At 37.0% G+C, this 18,341-nt stretch overlaps 1 protein-coding gene across 3 annotated transcripts in view; it reads right to left on the minus strand.

The window, feature by feature from the left end:
* DSCAM (DS cell adhesion molecule) overlaps nt 1–18,341 on the minus strand; it is a 475,409-nt gene that overhangs the window by 130,002 nt on the left and 327,066 nt on the right. For all 3 annotated transcript variants that reach the window (XR_007165989.2, XR_007165990.2, XM_048071347.2), the window contains exon 11: nt 15,893–16,066. Coding sequence is in view for 1 of the 3 variants with exons in the window: in XM_048071347.2 (XP_047927304.1) it covers nt 15,893–16,066 (174 nt within the window). In the remaining 2 variants the exon portion in view is untranslated. The remainder of the gene's footprint in view (nt 1–15,892; nt 16,067–18,341) is intronic.

Below are 18,341 nucleotides of genomic sequence, written 5' to 3' on the forward strand. Positions count from 1 at the left end.
ATAGTGTCCTTTGTAGAGAAAGGGAGTTTGAGGCAAAAAGGTGAAAAAAGGGGTCACTGATAATTTATTGCACGTACCAGAGCTGAGCTAGCTGGTAACTGCAAGACTGTAAAACTGAAAAATTAGTTTTGTAGAAGATTTGGTACTCCAATTCATTGGAAGATTTGGTACTCCAATTCAGGTAAAAACAGAGAGGAATATGAACCCTTATCTTAATCTTATTGAAACCTTTGAGGAAATGCACAAAAAGGTCATCTGTCAAGAATTACCATGTCATTACTCCTGGTAAAGAAAAATACATAATTCAAGAGCAGCCTGTGAGACAGTTTTCTCTTTCTGTTTAGGGATCAACTAGTATCACAGAGCACAAAGATGTAAACTAAACCATTGCTTTAGAGACCAGTCTTTCAACTTTAAATTTTCTGAATTATTTGCGTGTCAGCCATCTTGGACTTGATTCAGGGAGACTGGTTCACTCATATTCATATTTCATACAGAATAGCACCAGTATCAGGAGCACATGCTTTGTGAAGCCCAGTGTATAGAGAAAGCAAATGGAGAGCCAAATCCTTCTACACTGTTACTGACAGCTAATTACTGCCTGACTACTGCAGTACTATTGCTATCAGCAGCGCATCTAAAGGTACAGTCTTGTGGATTAAAAAAAAGCACAGCTCTGGAAGATGATGATATGAACAGCTTTTCTACCAAGCTGTTTGTCAATGGGTCCCATATATAACCCTACAGAGAAGGCAGTGTTAGAGAAAGACTGCTCCTGGGAGCCCTGTAACAAGAATCCTGCGCAGCATGGGGGAAATCCCTCTACTTTTCTGTGCCTGGCAAACCCATAAGTCTTGGCAATTTTGCACAGATGGAGAATAATTATTTTTCTCAGTTCTGTAAAAGAAAAACAGGAAAACAAAAAACATACAGATTAATCAATTTTTACTTTTATAGTTCAGAGGGAAAACTTCGAAAGACAGCAACACTGCCAAAATATACAAGTAAAAAAAAAAAAAAAGGAGGATTTCAGTCATTCTTAATGCACTGGGCTGAGCAGATGCAAAAACAGTATGTGTATATGATCACCAGGCTGTCATCCAGGAATTTCTTGCACCTGCTTTCAGACCTCTGCAAGAGAAGATCGTGGGGTCACAGTATAGAGAGGGATGTAAGCACCACCATCGTGTAATTCATCCTAAGACAACTTTTTCAAATAGGATGAAGCTTGACTAGATATAGGAAGAGCCTAATGGCTAGCTGAGATTAGACTGAAGCACAGCTAATTTTACTAACTCTGGATATACTGTCCATAGACTAGATCCTGGAGGAGCCAGTTTCCTCACTCGCGCCACATCAGTGTTTCTGGGAGCTTCCTGGCCAAGAGTGATGTGAATGCCCACTCCAGCACTTTCTCTCAAATCCAGAGTGCAGAGACTGCTAAGAGAGAGGCAGAGACATCTTACTAGCTTTGGAAAAATGCTTTGTGTCCAGTAGGACTGAAGTTGTGCTGAAGCTGATCAGCCTGCTGGAGATAATCCCATGCACTGCAGAAACACTAATGTATCTCAAAAACCTTACGCTTTCAGAAGAATGTAGATAAATGCTGTGGGACCCATGCTGGGTCCACTGACTCTGATAATATGAACAGCTCTGTGCCTGTGACTATCAAAAGTAAAAACCATGTGCCAACCACAGGTTTGAAAAGGTTGCTGCACCAGGACGTCTTTGCAGCAGTGTGAGATTGCTGATATTTTTAGACAATGGTAGGCTGCTTGGGTGAAACTCTGATCCTGCAGAAGTCCAGAGGAGTTCTGTAACTGACTTTTCCTTTGCCAGGATTTAATTTGCTGGAATATGAGTTATACTGAAAACTTCTATTATCTTATTATTCAGTACTTATACACGCTAAAAGAGATGTGCTAAACGAGACCTAATCTATAGAATATTTAAAAAAAAAAAAATTAATTCCTTTCTATGTTTATAAAGTCAAGGAAAAAAAAATCTGAAGCTGCTTAATATTGCCCATTATTATGCATATCCTCGATTCATGACTAATGTACTTTAATTCAGTCAGAGGGTATGCTTTAAACAATTCACTGCTGCATTATGTGCTTCACTTAGTATGTTCAGGATTTTGTTTGTTCCCTTCAGTATCCCACACCGAAGATACTAATGAAAAATTTAGTCATGATGGCATTGTTTATGACATACATATCTGTGACACATGATAATTTCACAACCATTTCAAGACACCATGTGGTTTCTTTTGACATTTTGTGACAGGCTGTGTTATCAAGCACAATTGTTTGCACAGGAAACAACTGTGACATGTGGTCCTTGGGATATTATGTTATCTTCTGATAATGATGTCATTAACATGTGTATACTATAATTAATGACTACAAGAGCGATTCATTTGAGTAAGGCTTATGAATCAATTTCATGTAAAAAAGGAAAGAAAACCTGTAATTATTAGGGCTCAGATCCTGAAAGCTACTAACTTGCAACCTGCTACAGCTACACTGGGTGACCCATTAATTGAGGCATATTAACTAAGAAGCATTTAGTTCTCAGTTACATTATAGAAGCTTGGATTAGAATCCAAGATTTATTAGAATAGATTGTTCTTGTAGAGATCAATGAGAGGAACAGGAACCTAGCAGTGCTCCAAAACCCTTTTCCAACTTATCTCCTACCAGTGGTAGCCAGAAAACAATTACATTTCATCAGCCTAACTTAAAGAAGCTGAAGACATGTAGATAGCAGACCCACTGGAGTGGGTCTTTCTCCCATAGTCCACAAGACAGAAAAACACATTCTTGTCTGCATGCTGCATAGAAAGTGGACTATCTTAAAGGCAGTCGCAGACACATAAAGCTCTCTTATATAAGCTTAATTGTTTCTGTCTCTCACTGTTGTAATGGACATCCTCTTGACCAGGTAATTTTTTTTTGCCATCATATTTTTGGCTTATATATACATGACTGTTTGATGTCCTCATGTTAGTCATACCATGGGCTTAGAATAATGTCTGTTGTGGTTTCATTATAAACTTAATCCCGCTTTTCACCACTTACAGCTTATAAAAACAAATATATTTATATCCCAAAATTTGTTTTCAAGCCCAATGTTTCACTCCACTCCCATAAGGCTAGCAAAATTTCTCAGACGCTTTTTAACTTGATTTTTTAGAAGGCTGTGTTTGGGCATAAAGTGAATTTTCACAGGGATATTTGCATTCAGAAGGAGCCACACAAGAATAGTTGGTAGTGAACAAAACTGCCAACTTGCCACAGTCCTAGGCCTCAAGAAAACTGCCTATGTTGTGTCAAAAGAGACTGGAATGAGACCAGGTCCCTGTTAAGACATCTGAAAATATGCTGTTTGCAGAAGCTACAGCCAATGAAGGCTGGATCAAGCTGAATTCTCCAAACAGATGAAAACCTATAGCATCTCCACTTAGTTAGAGAGGCACAGATACAGAAGGAAAGCTGGTTCCATGTGTGTCTTGCTGGCCACCCTTCCATTTCTGTTTGAAAGATGAACCTCCAAAACATCCTCGAGTGAATGAACAGTGACTTTTCAGTCACGCCAGCCACAGGGCTGGGAGAGGAGAGGAGGGAGACAGAACCACAAACAGAGCCACTCCCTGCCTATCCTGGTAGCCCCCAAAGCACACATTTTGAACTGGATTCAATAATGCACGAGGCATTAGACAGGTTTTTCCAGAACAAAGGCAGTTGCTTATGTTCATGCAAAACCAAACCAATGAACCTTTTTTTTTCAAGAGATACCACTACCTTCCAGAAATAATCTTGAATATTTCTTGAAATAGCAGAAATAATCTTGAATATGGACAAGATCTAAGGAACTTAATGAGAATTGGAGAAGACAGCATATATTGGTATATGTGTATAAACACCTAAACACACAGTTTATTTGTAACATCTGAGGAACCATCTATCAGTAAAGCTGTGGTAACTGCCCAGGTCCACATGACTATCCTACAGCAAATGGGAGGAAATTCAGCCTCTTTCTCTTTAATTGTTGAGTAATTACCTTGCATCACACCCATGTTAGGCAGGCATGGATAGCTACCACAGCTTAGTGGAGGCCAAGCCATCAGCTTATTGGTGCTCACTTGACTGTACATCTGAGTTCCCCCTTCTAGAAGAGGGGTTCACTCTGCTACTGTACCTCATCAAATAAATAACTAGCTAGCAATGGTTAAAAGCAGATTGCAACAGAAGAAGGAGCCCTAGTCATTCCGAGTCAAGCTAAATAGTGGGGACTGCCAAACTGTTACTCCTCACCAGGTTGTTCTCTCCTTTCTCAGTTATCTGAATACCTCTTTAATTGCTCTGGGAGGTCTCTACATCCACGCTAAAGGCTCTAAAACCAGAAAGGGAGCTAACTAGCTCTGCACAATGAGTTATGCAGCTGGGAATGCCTAAACAAAGTCAATCCTGAAAGGCAAGGAATGCTATAAGTAATTGAACCCCAGAACTCTTTGTTCACATCAGTCTATCCACGGCCTAGTTCATTGAAATATGTCTGGGAACACATAAAAATGTTACATGGAGCCAGCAAAAATCCCGAGGGCAGCCTGGATTGCTTTGCACTCCTGCAATGATCTTCCTCAACATTTAAGTATGTGCCCACTTTCCTTAAAAGCTAGGAACTTCATTTAACTATTATTTAAATCTTAGAGATGAGCATTTAGCAAACGGTAATTGGATTTTCAACAACAATATGCAACCACTTATGAAAAGTCTGTTCTTCCTTATTTCAGCTTGGCAAGTCACCACTTCAAATCTGATAGCAGATTTTCCTTGCTAAAAGTATGGGTTTATGCCTCTAAGTGCATGGCAAAGTGCCAGCTTGTACCAGAAGAAAATGCTACAGATATGCTGCATTGCAAAGTTAGACAAAAATAGCAGAGCACTGCTTTCTTATGGAGCACTTACAGTAATAGGCACTCATTTAAAAAGACAGTTTTGAGATAAGACCACAGAAGTTAAATCCTGCTGCATTACTGTGTATGTACATGTATGCAATTACCAAAATCAATGATTAGTAATTAAAAGTCAGGAAAAAATAGTCATCTAATAGATGCTCTTTTTAATCTCTGAAGGCATGCAACAGAATGTACTTATGTAAGACCTCTGTTGAGGTATTCTTTTTTGAAGGAAGGGGGAAAAGAATTATTTTTGAGAAAGCAGTCTCCCATTTCATGATCACAACTTTATATCAGCTAATCTTCAGAAAATACATTTGATATGAAATTTATTTTATTTTATTTTATTTTTTTTTTTTTGAGGAGAGAGATGGAAGTAAGAGGAGAATGGGAGGCATCAGTTAGTAGAAACAAATTCAGCTTAGGTCAGTGGTGATATGATTTAGGAATGTATTTTAGCTGATACAAGAAAATGTCAGAATGGGAAACTGGAACTGAGAGAACTTGTGGTGCTGACTGAAAGCAAGACTATTGATGTCAGTTGGTGTATTTATTACCAAAGACTAACAATATTTGCTGAAGATTGATTACACATACCTACGAGTATGCATATGATATATACATACAGGATTTTCCTTAAAAGCTTAAGTTAAATTTTAAAACACCACCAACAAAACCCAAACCTCAAACCAACTCCTAGAAACATATGCTTAAATTCCTAGTCTTCCGCTTTGCTAAGCATCCTTCAGCATCTCTGATGAAATGAAAAAACATTGTATGCACATCATTTTTATAAATCAGGGCTCTACTTTCAGAATGAAGACATGGCTTTAACAACATAATATTAAGGATGCATCTTTGGGTGAATGCATAGGGAATACATCATAAAAGGGAATAAATTTAATGTAAAAAAAATTAATAACAGTGCCACATATGAAAGAATTATTCTTTTTAATAAAGGCAAGATTTCCATCATAGCTCTAAATCTTTTTTGCTGCTAAAAACCTAGATATGTGATTTTATTTTGTTGTAATAATTTGAAATCAGTCACTTTCATCAGATCAACCACAGACCAATCATTTTATGTGTCTTTGAAACCTGTATTACAGTTAAGTAAATAGAATAAGAAGTACATTCAGAAAATTGCTATAATACCTGATCATGTCTAGATTTTTGTTGTTGTTCCTTTTTACATTCTTTATTTTGGTGAGAATCAAATAACATATTTATGCAGGTGTCCACATATTCATGCATATTCCTAGATCACCTGAGAACACATCTGCTTGCACAATGCAGTATGCCATGGTGAAGCTTCGCAGCAACCACAGCTAAAACAATTTCACCATGGCAAGCCCATGGACCTACTTGTGCCTGCACACACTGCTCTGTTTTAATGTTCTGATAAAGGTGGACCGTGGCGAACTTTCATAAACATCTAAATGCTTAACGGATACCGTTACTTACTCTTTTGCAAAGTCAGAAGGAGGCTTTGCATATTTCAAAACAAGACAAGAACTTTAATGGAAAATACTAATCCGCCAGTCAAGAACTATAGTTGGAAGTATAACATTTATTCTCTCATTGAAAAATCATTTCCGTTTTCTTAATTTGATTGTGTGCTCACCTACATCCATACAGTTACGTGACACAGCTTTCCTGGAGTCTACTATGAATTTACCAGATGGAAGTTAAGCATTGAATAAATGATGCTAGAGAAGGTAAAATGAATTTCATAAAGATGTACATAGTGCCTGGACAACACAATTCCTACATGATCAAATATTCTAACTCAATATGGAAAGGAAAAAGAAAAATGGATGTAAGATTAATTATTCTGTAGCCTGATGGAAACAGTTAAAAAAAATATATGGATTTGGTTAGATTAACTATAAGTAATTAGGACAACAGTAAGAGCTCATTCATTCATTAGCTCCTGGTTTGTTAGACCTAATCGATTCATTTCATAACCCTGCAGGATCCTAATAAGATTTATCTAAAAATGGAGCCATGCTTCTTCAGTTACCCATACTGTGGAGATACTCAGAAATCAATCAATTGATGTGGCCGTAAGTGGACACTTTTTTTTTTTTTCCCCACAAAGAACATAAAAGCAACTGATTAAGAAATGTTCAAGCATCACATATCAAAAAAATAACTGAAAGAACAACGTGGAGGGGAGCTCATGTGCTGATGCAGAGGTTGAATCTTAATGGCTAGGAACACAGTTCAGGGGGAAGAAAACCTGTTTTGCACAAGGCAAATACATTTAGACTGCTGAAAGAAAATCTACATTTACAAATCCTTCATTCTGATTGTACCTGACATGCACAGCAGGAATGAGTATAAAAAACAATGCCTTAAATTCTTTTGTACACAGCATCTTCAGCTTGTAGACAGCTTTTCTTCTTACCTTGCATTTTCTGTTCCTTTTGCATGCCTCCCAGATGTAAATTTTGTTTTTATGTTGATTATCACGGAATCTGTACACAGTATTTATACTGTGTACCATGGCAGGATTTTCACAGAGGACTATGAACAGAGCTACCATGCAAGACTTTTTGGGGAAAAAAAAAAGGAAAAAAAAAAAAGAAACTATTTTTCAAGCAAACAGTACTACAGAAAATGACACTTTCTTTATATTTGAAGACAAAATTGCTTCCTTTAAGAAAAGCTTAAAATTGCACCGATAGAAGCAGTTGCATAAGATTGTCTTCAGGTAATAGCGACATTTGATATAATATTTAAAAAGAAATAAACTCTTCTTATAAAAAGCATTAAATATTTGCATATAAACTACTTTTTTTTTCTTTTTTCTCTTTTTTTTTTTTCTGTTGCTGCAAGAGAATTATACAGCAAAATGTATGTAACTGATTTGGGGTCTCTGTCACTTGATATTCAAATACAGTTTATACCTACTTATTTTTAAGCTACTGCAATTTTTTTTGTTATTGTTGTTATAACTCAATGTTTCTTTCTTTCCTTGTTTTATGTAAATGTTAATTTTACATCAAATTAAACCTATGAATTAATAATCAGCTATGGAAGAAAGATACTTTAGTACACATACTAATAAAAGAACAAATTCCCAGTCATTGCTGGGGAACAGAAAAAAAACATTTTAATGACCCTAAATCCCAAATAAATTAATTTAAGAAGAGTTATGATGCAGCTTCTATGATGGCATTCAGTAATCAAAACTAGTCAATAACCTTTTGAAACAGGTCTTGTGCTGAAAAAGACTGTGGTTAGCTCATTCAAAGTGCAGAATAACCCTTGGTATATAAGAAGAAATATTATGATTTAAGACACCATCCACACTTTTTACTGCTCAAATAGCATTTTGTGAATCCTAGACTCACAGAAGATGATTAATGCAAAACTGTGACGTGGATAGTTGGAAGGGTGAATGTGGAATGGTGGTGACCGTGAGGTCACTCATTCAAATGGATTAAGAAAAAAGAATAGTCTTTTATGAAAAAAAAAAATCAGCAAAGTCTGACATGCAACTGGCTGCTACACTCTTTCTGTGCCTTGATGAACTCTGCACATTGTTAAGGTGTGGGTTAGCTGGGGGGGATGTACAGCCCATGGGAAGAAGCCTTTCCTTGACAAAGCATGGCAAACAACAGTCAGGCTGGAACAGGCCAAGGGAAGAAAAAGAGAAGAATTACATTACCTTTTACAGGTTGCCTGTTCAAAGTCTGTAAGGAGGTGACGCATAAATATATTGTGGCAGATACCATTCTGTTTTCATTCATTTCTCGTTATGTGTAGAATTTTGGCTTCCCTTTTTTCAGATAAACTTTGAAAGAGAATGTGATCAAAATCATACTGAAGTTAGTCTGAGTGAAAAGAGACTCACGCTGTTGCAAAAAAATAAATTGGTTAGATGAGGATGGACAGAAGAAAGAAAAGAAAAGGAAAAATGAAGATCCTGTCCTCTTTGAACCTGAGGTTTTGTCCTACTGGAACATGGCTACAACTTTTTAAATGAGATGTACCTTAAAGTTAGTATGCCAGACACAGAAAAAAGAGATGTGGGGAAAAAGGTAGGGACAGGGTGGATGAAGGGGAAGCGAAAGGGATAAGAAACACAGTACTATAAAAGCTAACTCTTCTGAAGTGGAAATAGTCATGTGTAGAGCACATACCTGCTAAATTAATTTACATCCCACTATTGCTTTACAATGCACTCTTGACTGAAGTTTATTTAATCTTTATTAATAAAATAGGCCCAAGTCCTGATGACATTGCAAATATAAAAATAAGCAACAATACATCATGCCTGCACTTCCTCTACAAGAAGTCAACATTAAACCCAGCAAACACATTGCATACCACTCCACCTCCCCCCTGTAATTTAAACTAATGTATTCACAGAATCATCTGTATTTTAAAATGTTACTCAGGAAAATTATTTGGCTGAATACAAACAAAAACATGAAAATCCGGGGAGCCATATACACCATAAACATTAAATGCTTCTTAAGGTAAACATTCAAGAAAAATGACTGCACACCTTTATATGTGCTGAATTTGAAATCCATTTGACTCTATATAAACCAGTGAACATCACTACTGAATTACAGACATGGTTAGTTTTTAGTCATTACCACGTGGATTATAGGAAAAAAAAAAAAAAAAGAAATAACCTCTCAGAACAGTGTCCTAACATTATTTGTATTAAGACGCACTTTTATATAGCTGACTTTGAGATTTAGAACCACTCCAAAATTTGCATAGCTTACTATTCTAAGAAAACAAGAGGAAAAAGAAAAAAAAAAAAAAAGAATCTTTTTCTGAGGATGTTCTATCTGTTCTATCAAACTAGAAGGAAAAGTAAACTAAACTCTAAACTCTGAGCCTGATACATGAGTAATGAGTAACTCAAAAATGAGTAATATTCAGCGGCATGTATTTTCCTTAAAAATTTACTGGGACGTTGCATTCCAGAAGTGTCTTTATTCACATTTCATGTGAAGGTAAACCTAAATCCGAATAGTTATTTTTTAAGTTCTCTTTCAAGAAAACAACCTTTCGAATTATCAGTAAGAATAAATTCCAGAGTATTTCTTCTCAGACAAGACAGCTTCAAGATTACCAGAATATTATATTTTAGCACAGTGTAGTTTACAGTACACTGAAACATTTGGGCTTACTTCCTTGATGAATTCATTATTGTGAATGGATTATTTATCTAGCTTGTATCAACCACTGCAAGACCAGCATCTCAAGTGGAGAAGAAGAGTAGAGCAGGCAATATTCTGAGGTGTTGTTTCAGCAGTGTTCAAGTACATAAAAACCATAATCCTTGATCTGGAATAAATTCTGCTCAGAAACCTACTGACAACAGCTGGCTAAACCTGAACACCAAATTCATTACAAGAGACATGTAAATTCTTCTCTGAATAAACTAGTAATTTAAGAGAAAATTAAGAGAAAAGAGATATTGAGATTGAGAAGGGAGGACACGCTGTAAAAATGTGTGTTTAAGTATTGGTGATGTTCTCAGTAACTTAAATAAAACAGCAGCTAGAGTACACACACTGTGAATCCTATTGCCTACGAGGCTTTCTAAGAACAGTGAAGATGTGAAGGTTTTCAAAAGATAAGATCACCACAGCTTTAAACTCATCATTTTTTCAAGAAAGCCTTAATATTCTGTATCCGCTATGTATCCACTTCAATAGAAAGAGAACTTCTGAAAATAACCCCCACCCATGTGTCATTTTGAATGTTGATATTTAGGCAACATGACACTGAGAGATGGAAAAAAATCTCAAAAAAAATCAATTAATATGATATTCTTGATACAAATACAAAAAGATACAGCGGGTCCTATGTGCACTTTCTAGCTAGCTAGCTAGAGATAAATTCTTATTTCACCTTCCTGCCAGAAACATTGCTGTGCAGCCAGCCTCCCAGACAAGAAAAAAGACTGCTATATTCTTTTTCTCCTTGCACCCTACAAGATTATCTTTTTTTTAAAGAGAGAGAGAGAGAAGTCCTTACCTCCTTTTCTTAAATGAGAGTATTGCAAAGATTTGCATACAAAAGCACTTGAGTATTTGTACTGCAGTGCATCTGACAATTATCTTACAAGAGAAAGCATTCGTTTTAGCCAATTGCCACAGGCTTGGCATTACTGAGAGAAGTAGAAAGCATTTGAATTTACAGAAAAAAAGGGATATTCCAGCTTTCTACCAGCTACCTTGAACATACTTCACGTTTAATTTCACCCTGTTGCCACAGGCACTGTGTTGTTATGACAGCTGATCTGCCATTGAATAGCTGTAAAGGAAAATCAACAAAGGATCGCTTCAGCGATTTTCAGTGCAATTTATTGGAGCTTGTATCTTGCGGCTGCTGCCGCCTGTTGGGGTAATGACACATGATGGGTGATTAAAGTGCAAGTCCTTAAATCAAAGCTGTGCCAATGGTCTGAAGAGGCAGAAAACAGTATTCAGACCTTGTTCATTTCTTCTAGTGGAAGGACCTCATTAGGAAAAAATGGGCTCTTTTACTAACAAGAGAAAGTACTCGTGTCTAGGGAGAATTTACATGTTTCCAAGATTTACTGTAGCTTTCTTACAGCTTCTTTTAAGCCGTGCATTTAATGAAAATAAATAAGTAATTAAAACAGGGAGAGAGTATTGAAATCCACTGAGCTATAGAACTGAGCTATACTCTAGTTTGCTCACATCATCACCATTGGACACAGATTTTGCCTTTGTCTGCCAAAACTAGGTGGTGAAAGATACAGCTGCCTGTGATGAGGTTAAAGACAAAGATATGTAAGGGTAGCCAGCTGGCCAACTCATAAGAAAAGACACTTTGGGATATAGGAGTACTTTTGGCCAAATTTGTGCACTGGACAAAAATTCACTTTACCTGAGGTAGATGCAAAATAGGTTTGAAGAAGATAATAAATAAAAAGCTCTTTGTTCAAAGATAGGAGAATGTCAGTAGAAAAATAGTAAAACAGAGCACACAATCAGACTAGGGGACTTTGTTTTGTTTTGCCTCAGAAAATACTATTTATAGACCATGGAACTATGAAAAATGGAGCAGAGATAGATTACAAAATATCAGAATAGCTGGGCTCAAGGGAATTTGTAACAGTATGATTGTTGTTCTCCCTATAAACATTTTTTGAAGGTGTTAGGGAGGGTGATTTTTATTATTGTGTACAACGTATTGCAGATAATCCATCTTTGCAAATGCTCAACAAGTAATGCCACCCTTACCAGCATCTTGTGGAATATATGCATTTTTGATGAGAAATTCAACATAGACAAAAGGCTATTATCTCTATATAAATGCTATTATTTTCTCACAGAAATAAAAATAGCAATCAGGCAGATCTCAACATTCCTATATTCTCGATAAGGAATTATATTCCCAAAGATTAAGATGAGTATTTAGAGGCCCCCTGGTGAGCAGAACACAGCGAATTCTCCATCACATCACACTGGCATTACTGCAGGTGTTACAGCAAAGCAAACTCATTTGAATGGCCACACGGGAAGTGCACCTTTATCTTGCGCAGATCAAGTTCATGGAGGAAGCCAGGCATAGACTCCTAGACATTTTAACAAACAAATGCTGCAGTGCTGCAGCAATATGGTGGAACAATTGTTAGACAGCAGTTGAAGAAACATCTTCACTAGATTTAGAATCTCCCTTCATAAGTGTATTTTGGGATTGTGTTTATAACTACTATTTTATTTCTTTTGCAGTTAAAGCTAGTTTTGCAATCAGGGTTCCTTTGTTCCATGAGTTGTCTGAGGATGAAGAGAAACAGCTCTTGACTGGACAAGAGGCATCAAAGGAGGCAGAAGCAGCAGAAGTGTTAAATTGCCACAGACAAGACTCAAGGCAGCTGCGGGAACAGGGTACTAAACTTCTTTTTACACTCTGACCAGGCTCCCTTTCCCAAACAAAGAGATAAGAGAACAAAATATAAAAGATTTAAAAAAAAATATTTATTTATTTATTTATTAATGTTTAAATGGTGAAACTTAACATTAAAAGTATTAGCTGGGATTAATATGCTCCTGCTGGAGGGAAGTGTGGGTCTGATTGGAGCTTACAGCTTTAGGCTGACGTATTAAACACATAATGCAAATAGCTAAGAAGCATACTTGAGAGGAAAGTTAATGAAACAATCCTGTTTTGTTGGCAGACGGTTTCTTGGAGATGTTTTGGTGATCAGATTAAAATTTCTCAGTCTCCATATGAACACTGAAATAAGTGATGGATTTAGGAAAGGGCAGGGCTAACATGAGTGCCCCCCAACAGATTATTTGTATAGGATCATACATACCTTACAGAAAGCTTGCTTTCCAATGGGGATTTATTTATTTATTTATTTTGCAATACTGTTCTATCATGTTATATATAGCTCCTAAAGCAGAATTAGGAAGTGTGAGGTTTATTCAGATGAAAGCAAGAAGGCAGCCCATTTTAAGCAGAAATCTCTTCCCTTGTGAGTCCCAGGCAACCTTTAAATAATTTTAGTTCTTTCCTTCATGTTAAAGGCTCATTATCTTTTATAGAAATTCTTTAGAAGTCTTCTCATCCCAAGCACCAGGAGTCATTTCTCAAGATAGCACTAGATCCCTTATTCCAGATCTCTCTCATAATTTTGTAATATTGTATTAGTGAATAACTATTCAGAATCACTTATCCTTGGTTCCAAAGAAAATAAAAACTCACTGATCACAGTTTTTATGTGCATTTGTTAAAAAGAAAGGGGGAAGGATAATAACCACTGAATGAAGATTCTCTGCTTTCACAGTTGCCATTCTAGCCCTGTGGTTTCTGATTCAGCATTGACTCTGGCAGCTCTTTCTTTACACATTTCTTTTACTATTCCTGAATCCTCTTTCTTTTCCTCTCAACTTTTTTTTTTTTTCTTTCCACTCCCTCCTCATACAATCTCCCTTCAACCAAAAAGTTGGATCTTCTTCTCTAAGGTAAAGGCATCACATGGCAAACTCTGAGACACTAAATAAATGTGTATCTGGAGCTACCAACATTTCCTTCATACCTTGAAGAATCTTATTATGCAAGCTAAGTCGGTTTAAAGAAGCTTGAGCCGTCTTTACACTGAGAAAAAAAATCCTTTCTGTTTACAAACAGGTGACACAGGAAATGCTGGAAGACTAAAACATCCACTCTCATTTAAGAGAAGACTAGTCATAAGAACTATGGAAGGCAGAAATTTATCCAGCAATGTTACTGAGAGAGTAGCTGGAAACTTTCATTAAATTTAGAGGAAAAGAATCACCTGCACGTAAGTGTTTTTAAGTTCACAGTGATGTTATCAATAATTAACATCTGTATAAATGATGTGTCACTGGTACAAGGGAGAGTTAAGAAGAAGAGCAGGACGTTGTCAAGGGACTGTAAACTTCTTTCTCAGGTGATTTGAACTGCTTCTCGTGAACAACCTACATACAGACTGAAGGAAAGTAAGAAGACAATTTTCACAAGGAAGATATATTGATGCTAATCTTTATTTACATTTTGGAAGGCTGTTTCTTATCAATGTTTTCACCAGGTCTGATCATCTTCTGCAACTGAATAGAGGAGGTATTTAGGGTGACCTTGTGAAGCAGGGTAGCACAGTATGCAGGACCAATTAATTAAGAATACTGTGAATTCATGAAGGAAGCCTGAGGCTTTGGACTAGTAATAGGGTTATTACCAAGGATTAGGGTCCAGAAACTGTTTTTTGGGGGAAGGGGAAAAGGAGACAGAATAACCACGGAGAAAATGAAAACAATAAACAAGATACAGTACCAGGGAGAGTAAAGGCAGGTACAGACCCTCACTTTGGAGTTACTTCGTCTGATTAGGTGCAAGTATTTTATGCCACAATCATGCTACCAGACCTGGGGATCCAGCTATACATGAAGTCCATCATGGCACACTCCCTTAAAGTCATTCCCGAAAGCAGCTTGTTCTTAATGTGTACTTGATTAAAGCTAAAGCCATGCCTTTTCTATGCAAGCACCAACACACTAACAGCATTTGCTTTAATAGCCATGCTGGGAGCAGTGCATGTGTTAGTGTGGATGTATAAGGATGTACAGACGTGCTTGCCTGCTATCTTAGAGCCAGAGGGGTTTTCATTAGATTCAAACAGCAACTGACTCTCCAGGGAAGCTCCTGCTCTTACTTGATAAGGGATGCTCTTTTATCATACATGAAACTGCATGCAGTGATCAGACAGGCAGTGTGCATAGTTGCCAACCAGAGGAAAGCTGTTTTTCTTTAGCATATTACAGCAGTGCATTGCTACTACAGTTGAAGATTGGACCAGAAATGTTTTGTTATGAAAGCCACAGAAGCTGGTGCTACTGATCCCCAGAAGAAATATGCAATTAATGTACTTACTTGAGAGATTTAGGATATCATGTTATTTTTAGGAAAAGAGAGCCAGTATGGTGAATGAGAATGGACAAGACATTTGAAGTACTGGGCTTGCAAATCTAATAAGGTTGACACTCTTGCTTTCAAAGAATTTAGTTATGTATTCTCTGACTTTGCAACAAATGAACACCCTTAAAACCAAACATTAGTGGTCTAAAATATAGCTGTCCATTGGAGAACAGGTTGGATTTTCCTTTCTTCGATAAAATAATGTCTTTTTATTTTCCCACTTATTATTCAACTGTACCTCAGAAAAGTTAAACACATTTTTGAAATGAGGTGTTAACCCTTTACATCTTTAAATCTCCTTTTCTCTCTCTGCTAAGCAATGTTTTTTATCAATCACATAGACTTTTCAGATGCTACCATATGCAGTTGAGTACAACATTAAATTAAAAATAACAAAAAAAAGTCTAAACTAAGGATGCAGTAGTCAAGCCTTTTTCACTCAGTGGTAATATCTGGATCACAGAGAAGTGTTTTAGTTCTTACTTTTAACAGTGAGGTACATGGACTTGCTGACGTCTGCTCCCACATCATTGCTGACCTTGCAGAGGTAGTATCCACTGTCTTCTTCCAAAACATGTTTAATCAGCAAGGAACCATTTGTGAGAAGCTGGATACGACCGTTCAGTGCAATTGGCTGGAACTGAGGAACTCCGGCACCTAAATCAGGACCGACACAAAAGTAGGTTAGTTAGGAAGAAAAGTGTTTCTCTCCCTCTTTTTTTTTTTTTTTTTTTTTTTTTTTAAGGCAGAAACTATAGCTTCCTGTTCTTAGAGGCTCAGTTCAATTAAAATACAAATGGTTCTGGCACCACTGGAACAAATGGAGTACTTCTTTGCCAAAACCAAATTCATTATATGGAAAGAAGAAAGGCTTTTGGAATATAATGGCAGGAATAATTTCCCATGTTAAAGGTAAGGGGACAAAAAAGGCAGAAAGCAGGAGCAGAAGGAAGGGGAAGAGAGAAAATGAAGAAGATTTTCAGACAGCTCATGGGTAAAAAGGCACATTTGTTGTACATTTAGCGGCTGATAAATTATTGACAATTACAGCTGAACAGTCATACAAGTATGCATCCCTTATGCATACACCAGATGAATTTCTTATGACTAAGAGGGATGTTTGTTGTAGTAAATATGGAATACTCAAGGGACCTCTAGGACCTTGTTTGCTAAACTCTGGGTAACGTATAAAAACACGTCAGTGACTGTGTTGCTCTTTTCCTCCTACAGCTGACTGACTGATGACACAAAATCCCTGTTCCAGCATGTCTGGAGCCAATATTCATTCAGACTGATTAAAAAAAAAAAAGACAAAGTAATAAAGAAATTAATCAGACATGAATTTCCATGTTTGGTAATAACATAATAATGGAAAGTCCATAAAAACACAGGAAGCCAAAGATTTCTGTATTAACTTTGGTATTAAGAAAGAAAATCTTAAGACTGAAACAACCTTTCAAAACCCATCAGATGTGTACACTTTTAGACACACACTCAAACTCTTCAAGATATGGAACTGTGGAAGAAGGGCCAGCTGGTTGGACACAGCCACGAGGAACTGGCCCATGTACGTTTTCTCTCATGCCTTCACCAATGACTACTTTACAAGTTTATGGACCACCATGTCTTTGTCCTTTCCTAGAGAAGTTTCCTCCCACCTCTGCATGTTTCTTCTTAAATAAGAACCAGAAAAGAGAAATATAGAGAATGGCTACTTCATCTTTTAATATTGTAGGTGAGTGCACTGTTCCCTTCCACCATGGAGAACAAGCTAAGAATTACACATTTAGCAGAGTTATTGGATATACTGTCTGATGACTCTTGAATTTCTGTTGGAGAGTTGGTCATAATCAAAGAGGAAAGGTCCAAATCCCAAACCTAGCTGGTTTTATTGGACCTACTTTGCCTTGGAAACAAGACATTGGTGATTTAAGGAAGGGAATTAGATACTGCCATATTGCCTGCACTGCTGTGCCATCCAGAGGTCTGCCACAAATTCAGGTTCTCACAGCATCAGGAACCGTCTCAGGGTATATTAAGATACAATTCTTGTAACAAGGGCTTTGCAACCTACTTTATCAGCAGAAGAGAGGATTTGGGGGGAAAATCATAAGGTAGCCTTCTTCAATGTAATTCTTTTATGCAACCTTCTGCAAACTAAGTTGATATCTGTCAGGATTAAGTACTATGTACAATAGGCTGAGTCAGACCAGGAGGAAATACAATGAGGAAATATTTTGGGGAATGATTTAATACAAAATAGCAAGCTATAAAAACCCATGAATACAACATCAAGAATATTAAAAAAGACTGGACATGCGTAGTTAAAATTCTTCTATTCCTAGACGAGTTTGCTTTGGGGACTTAACAGTTACACTGAAGGTTCCCAAGGCTGATACTGTGAACTTAGAAATGTAAAATGGATAATACTTTCACAAAAATCAGTTGCCATTGTTGATTTTTTCAACTGTTTTAGTCATATACTTATCCTTCCTTGTGTTTTTTTTTTTTTTTTTTTTTTTTTAATAAGCCATTTTTTCCTGTCACTTAGCTGGAAGGCACATTTATGCTTCACTAATTCTACCTGTCTGCAATGTATTGCTCAAGCAGATAGATGTATCCACTCACTTTTTATGTTTCTTCACATTAAAAGTTCTGAGAAAAATTTGGTGCTCATAGAAGGGAAAGGGCTGTTAGTCCTGAGGATAAACACACCTGGGCAACATTTTGCATAAGAATTTGCACAGGCTTCTAATTCTTCACACATACCTCTTCTGCTATTACAGCTGAAATATGTCCTGAGTAATGACAGCAACTGCATGCATGTACCTGGAAGAGCTCATGAATCATGAATAACAGAATTGCAGAATGGCTGAGGTTGGTAGGAAGCTCTGGAGGTCACCTGCTCCAACCCCCTGCTTAAGCAGGGTGA

Source organism: Anser cygnoides, chromosome 1, assembly GCF_040182565.1.
Source record: "Anser cygnoides isolate HZ-2024a breed goose chromosome 1, Taihu_goose_T2T_genome, whole genome shotgun sequence".
Taxonomy (NCBI): Eukaryota; Metazoa; Chordata; class Aves; order Anseriformes; family Anatidae; genus Anser; species Anser cygnoides.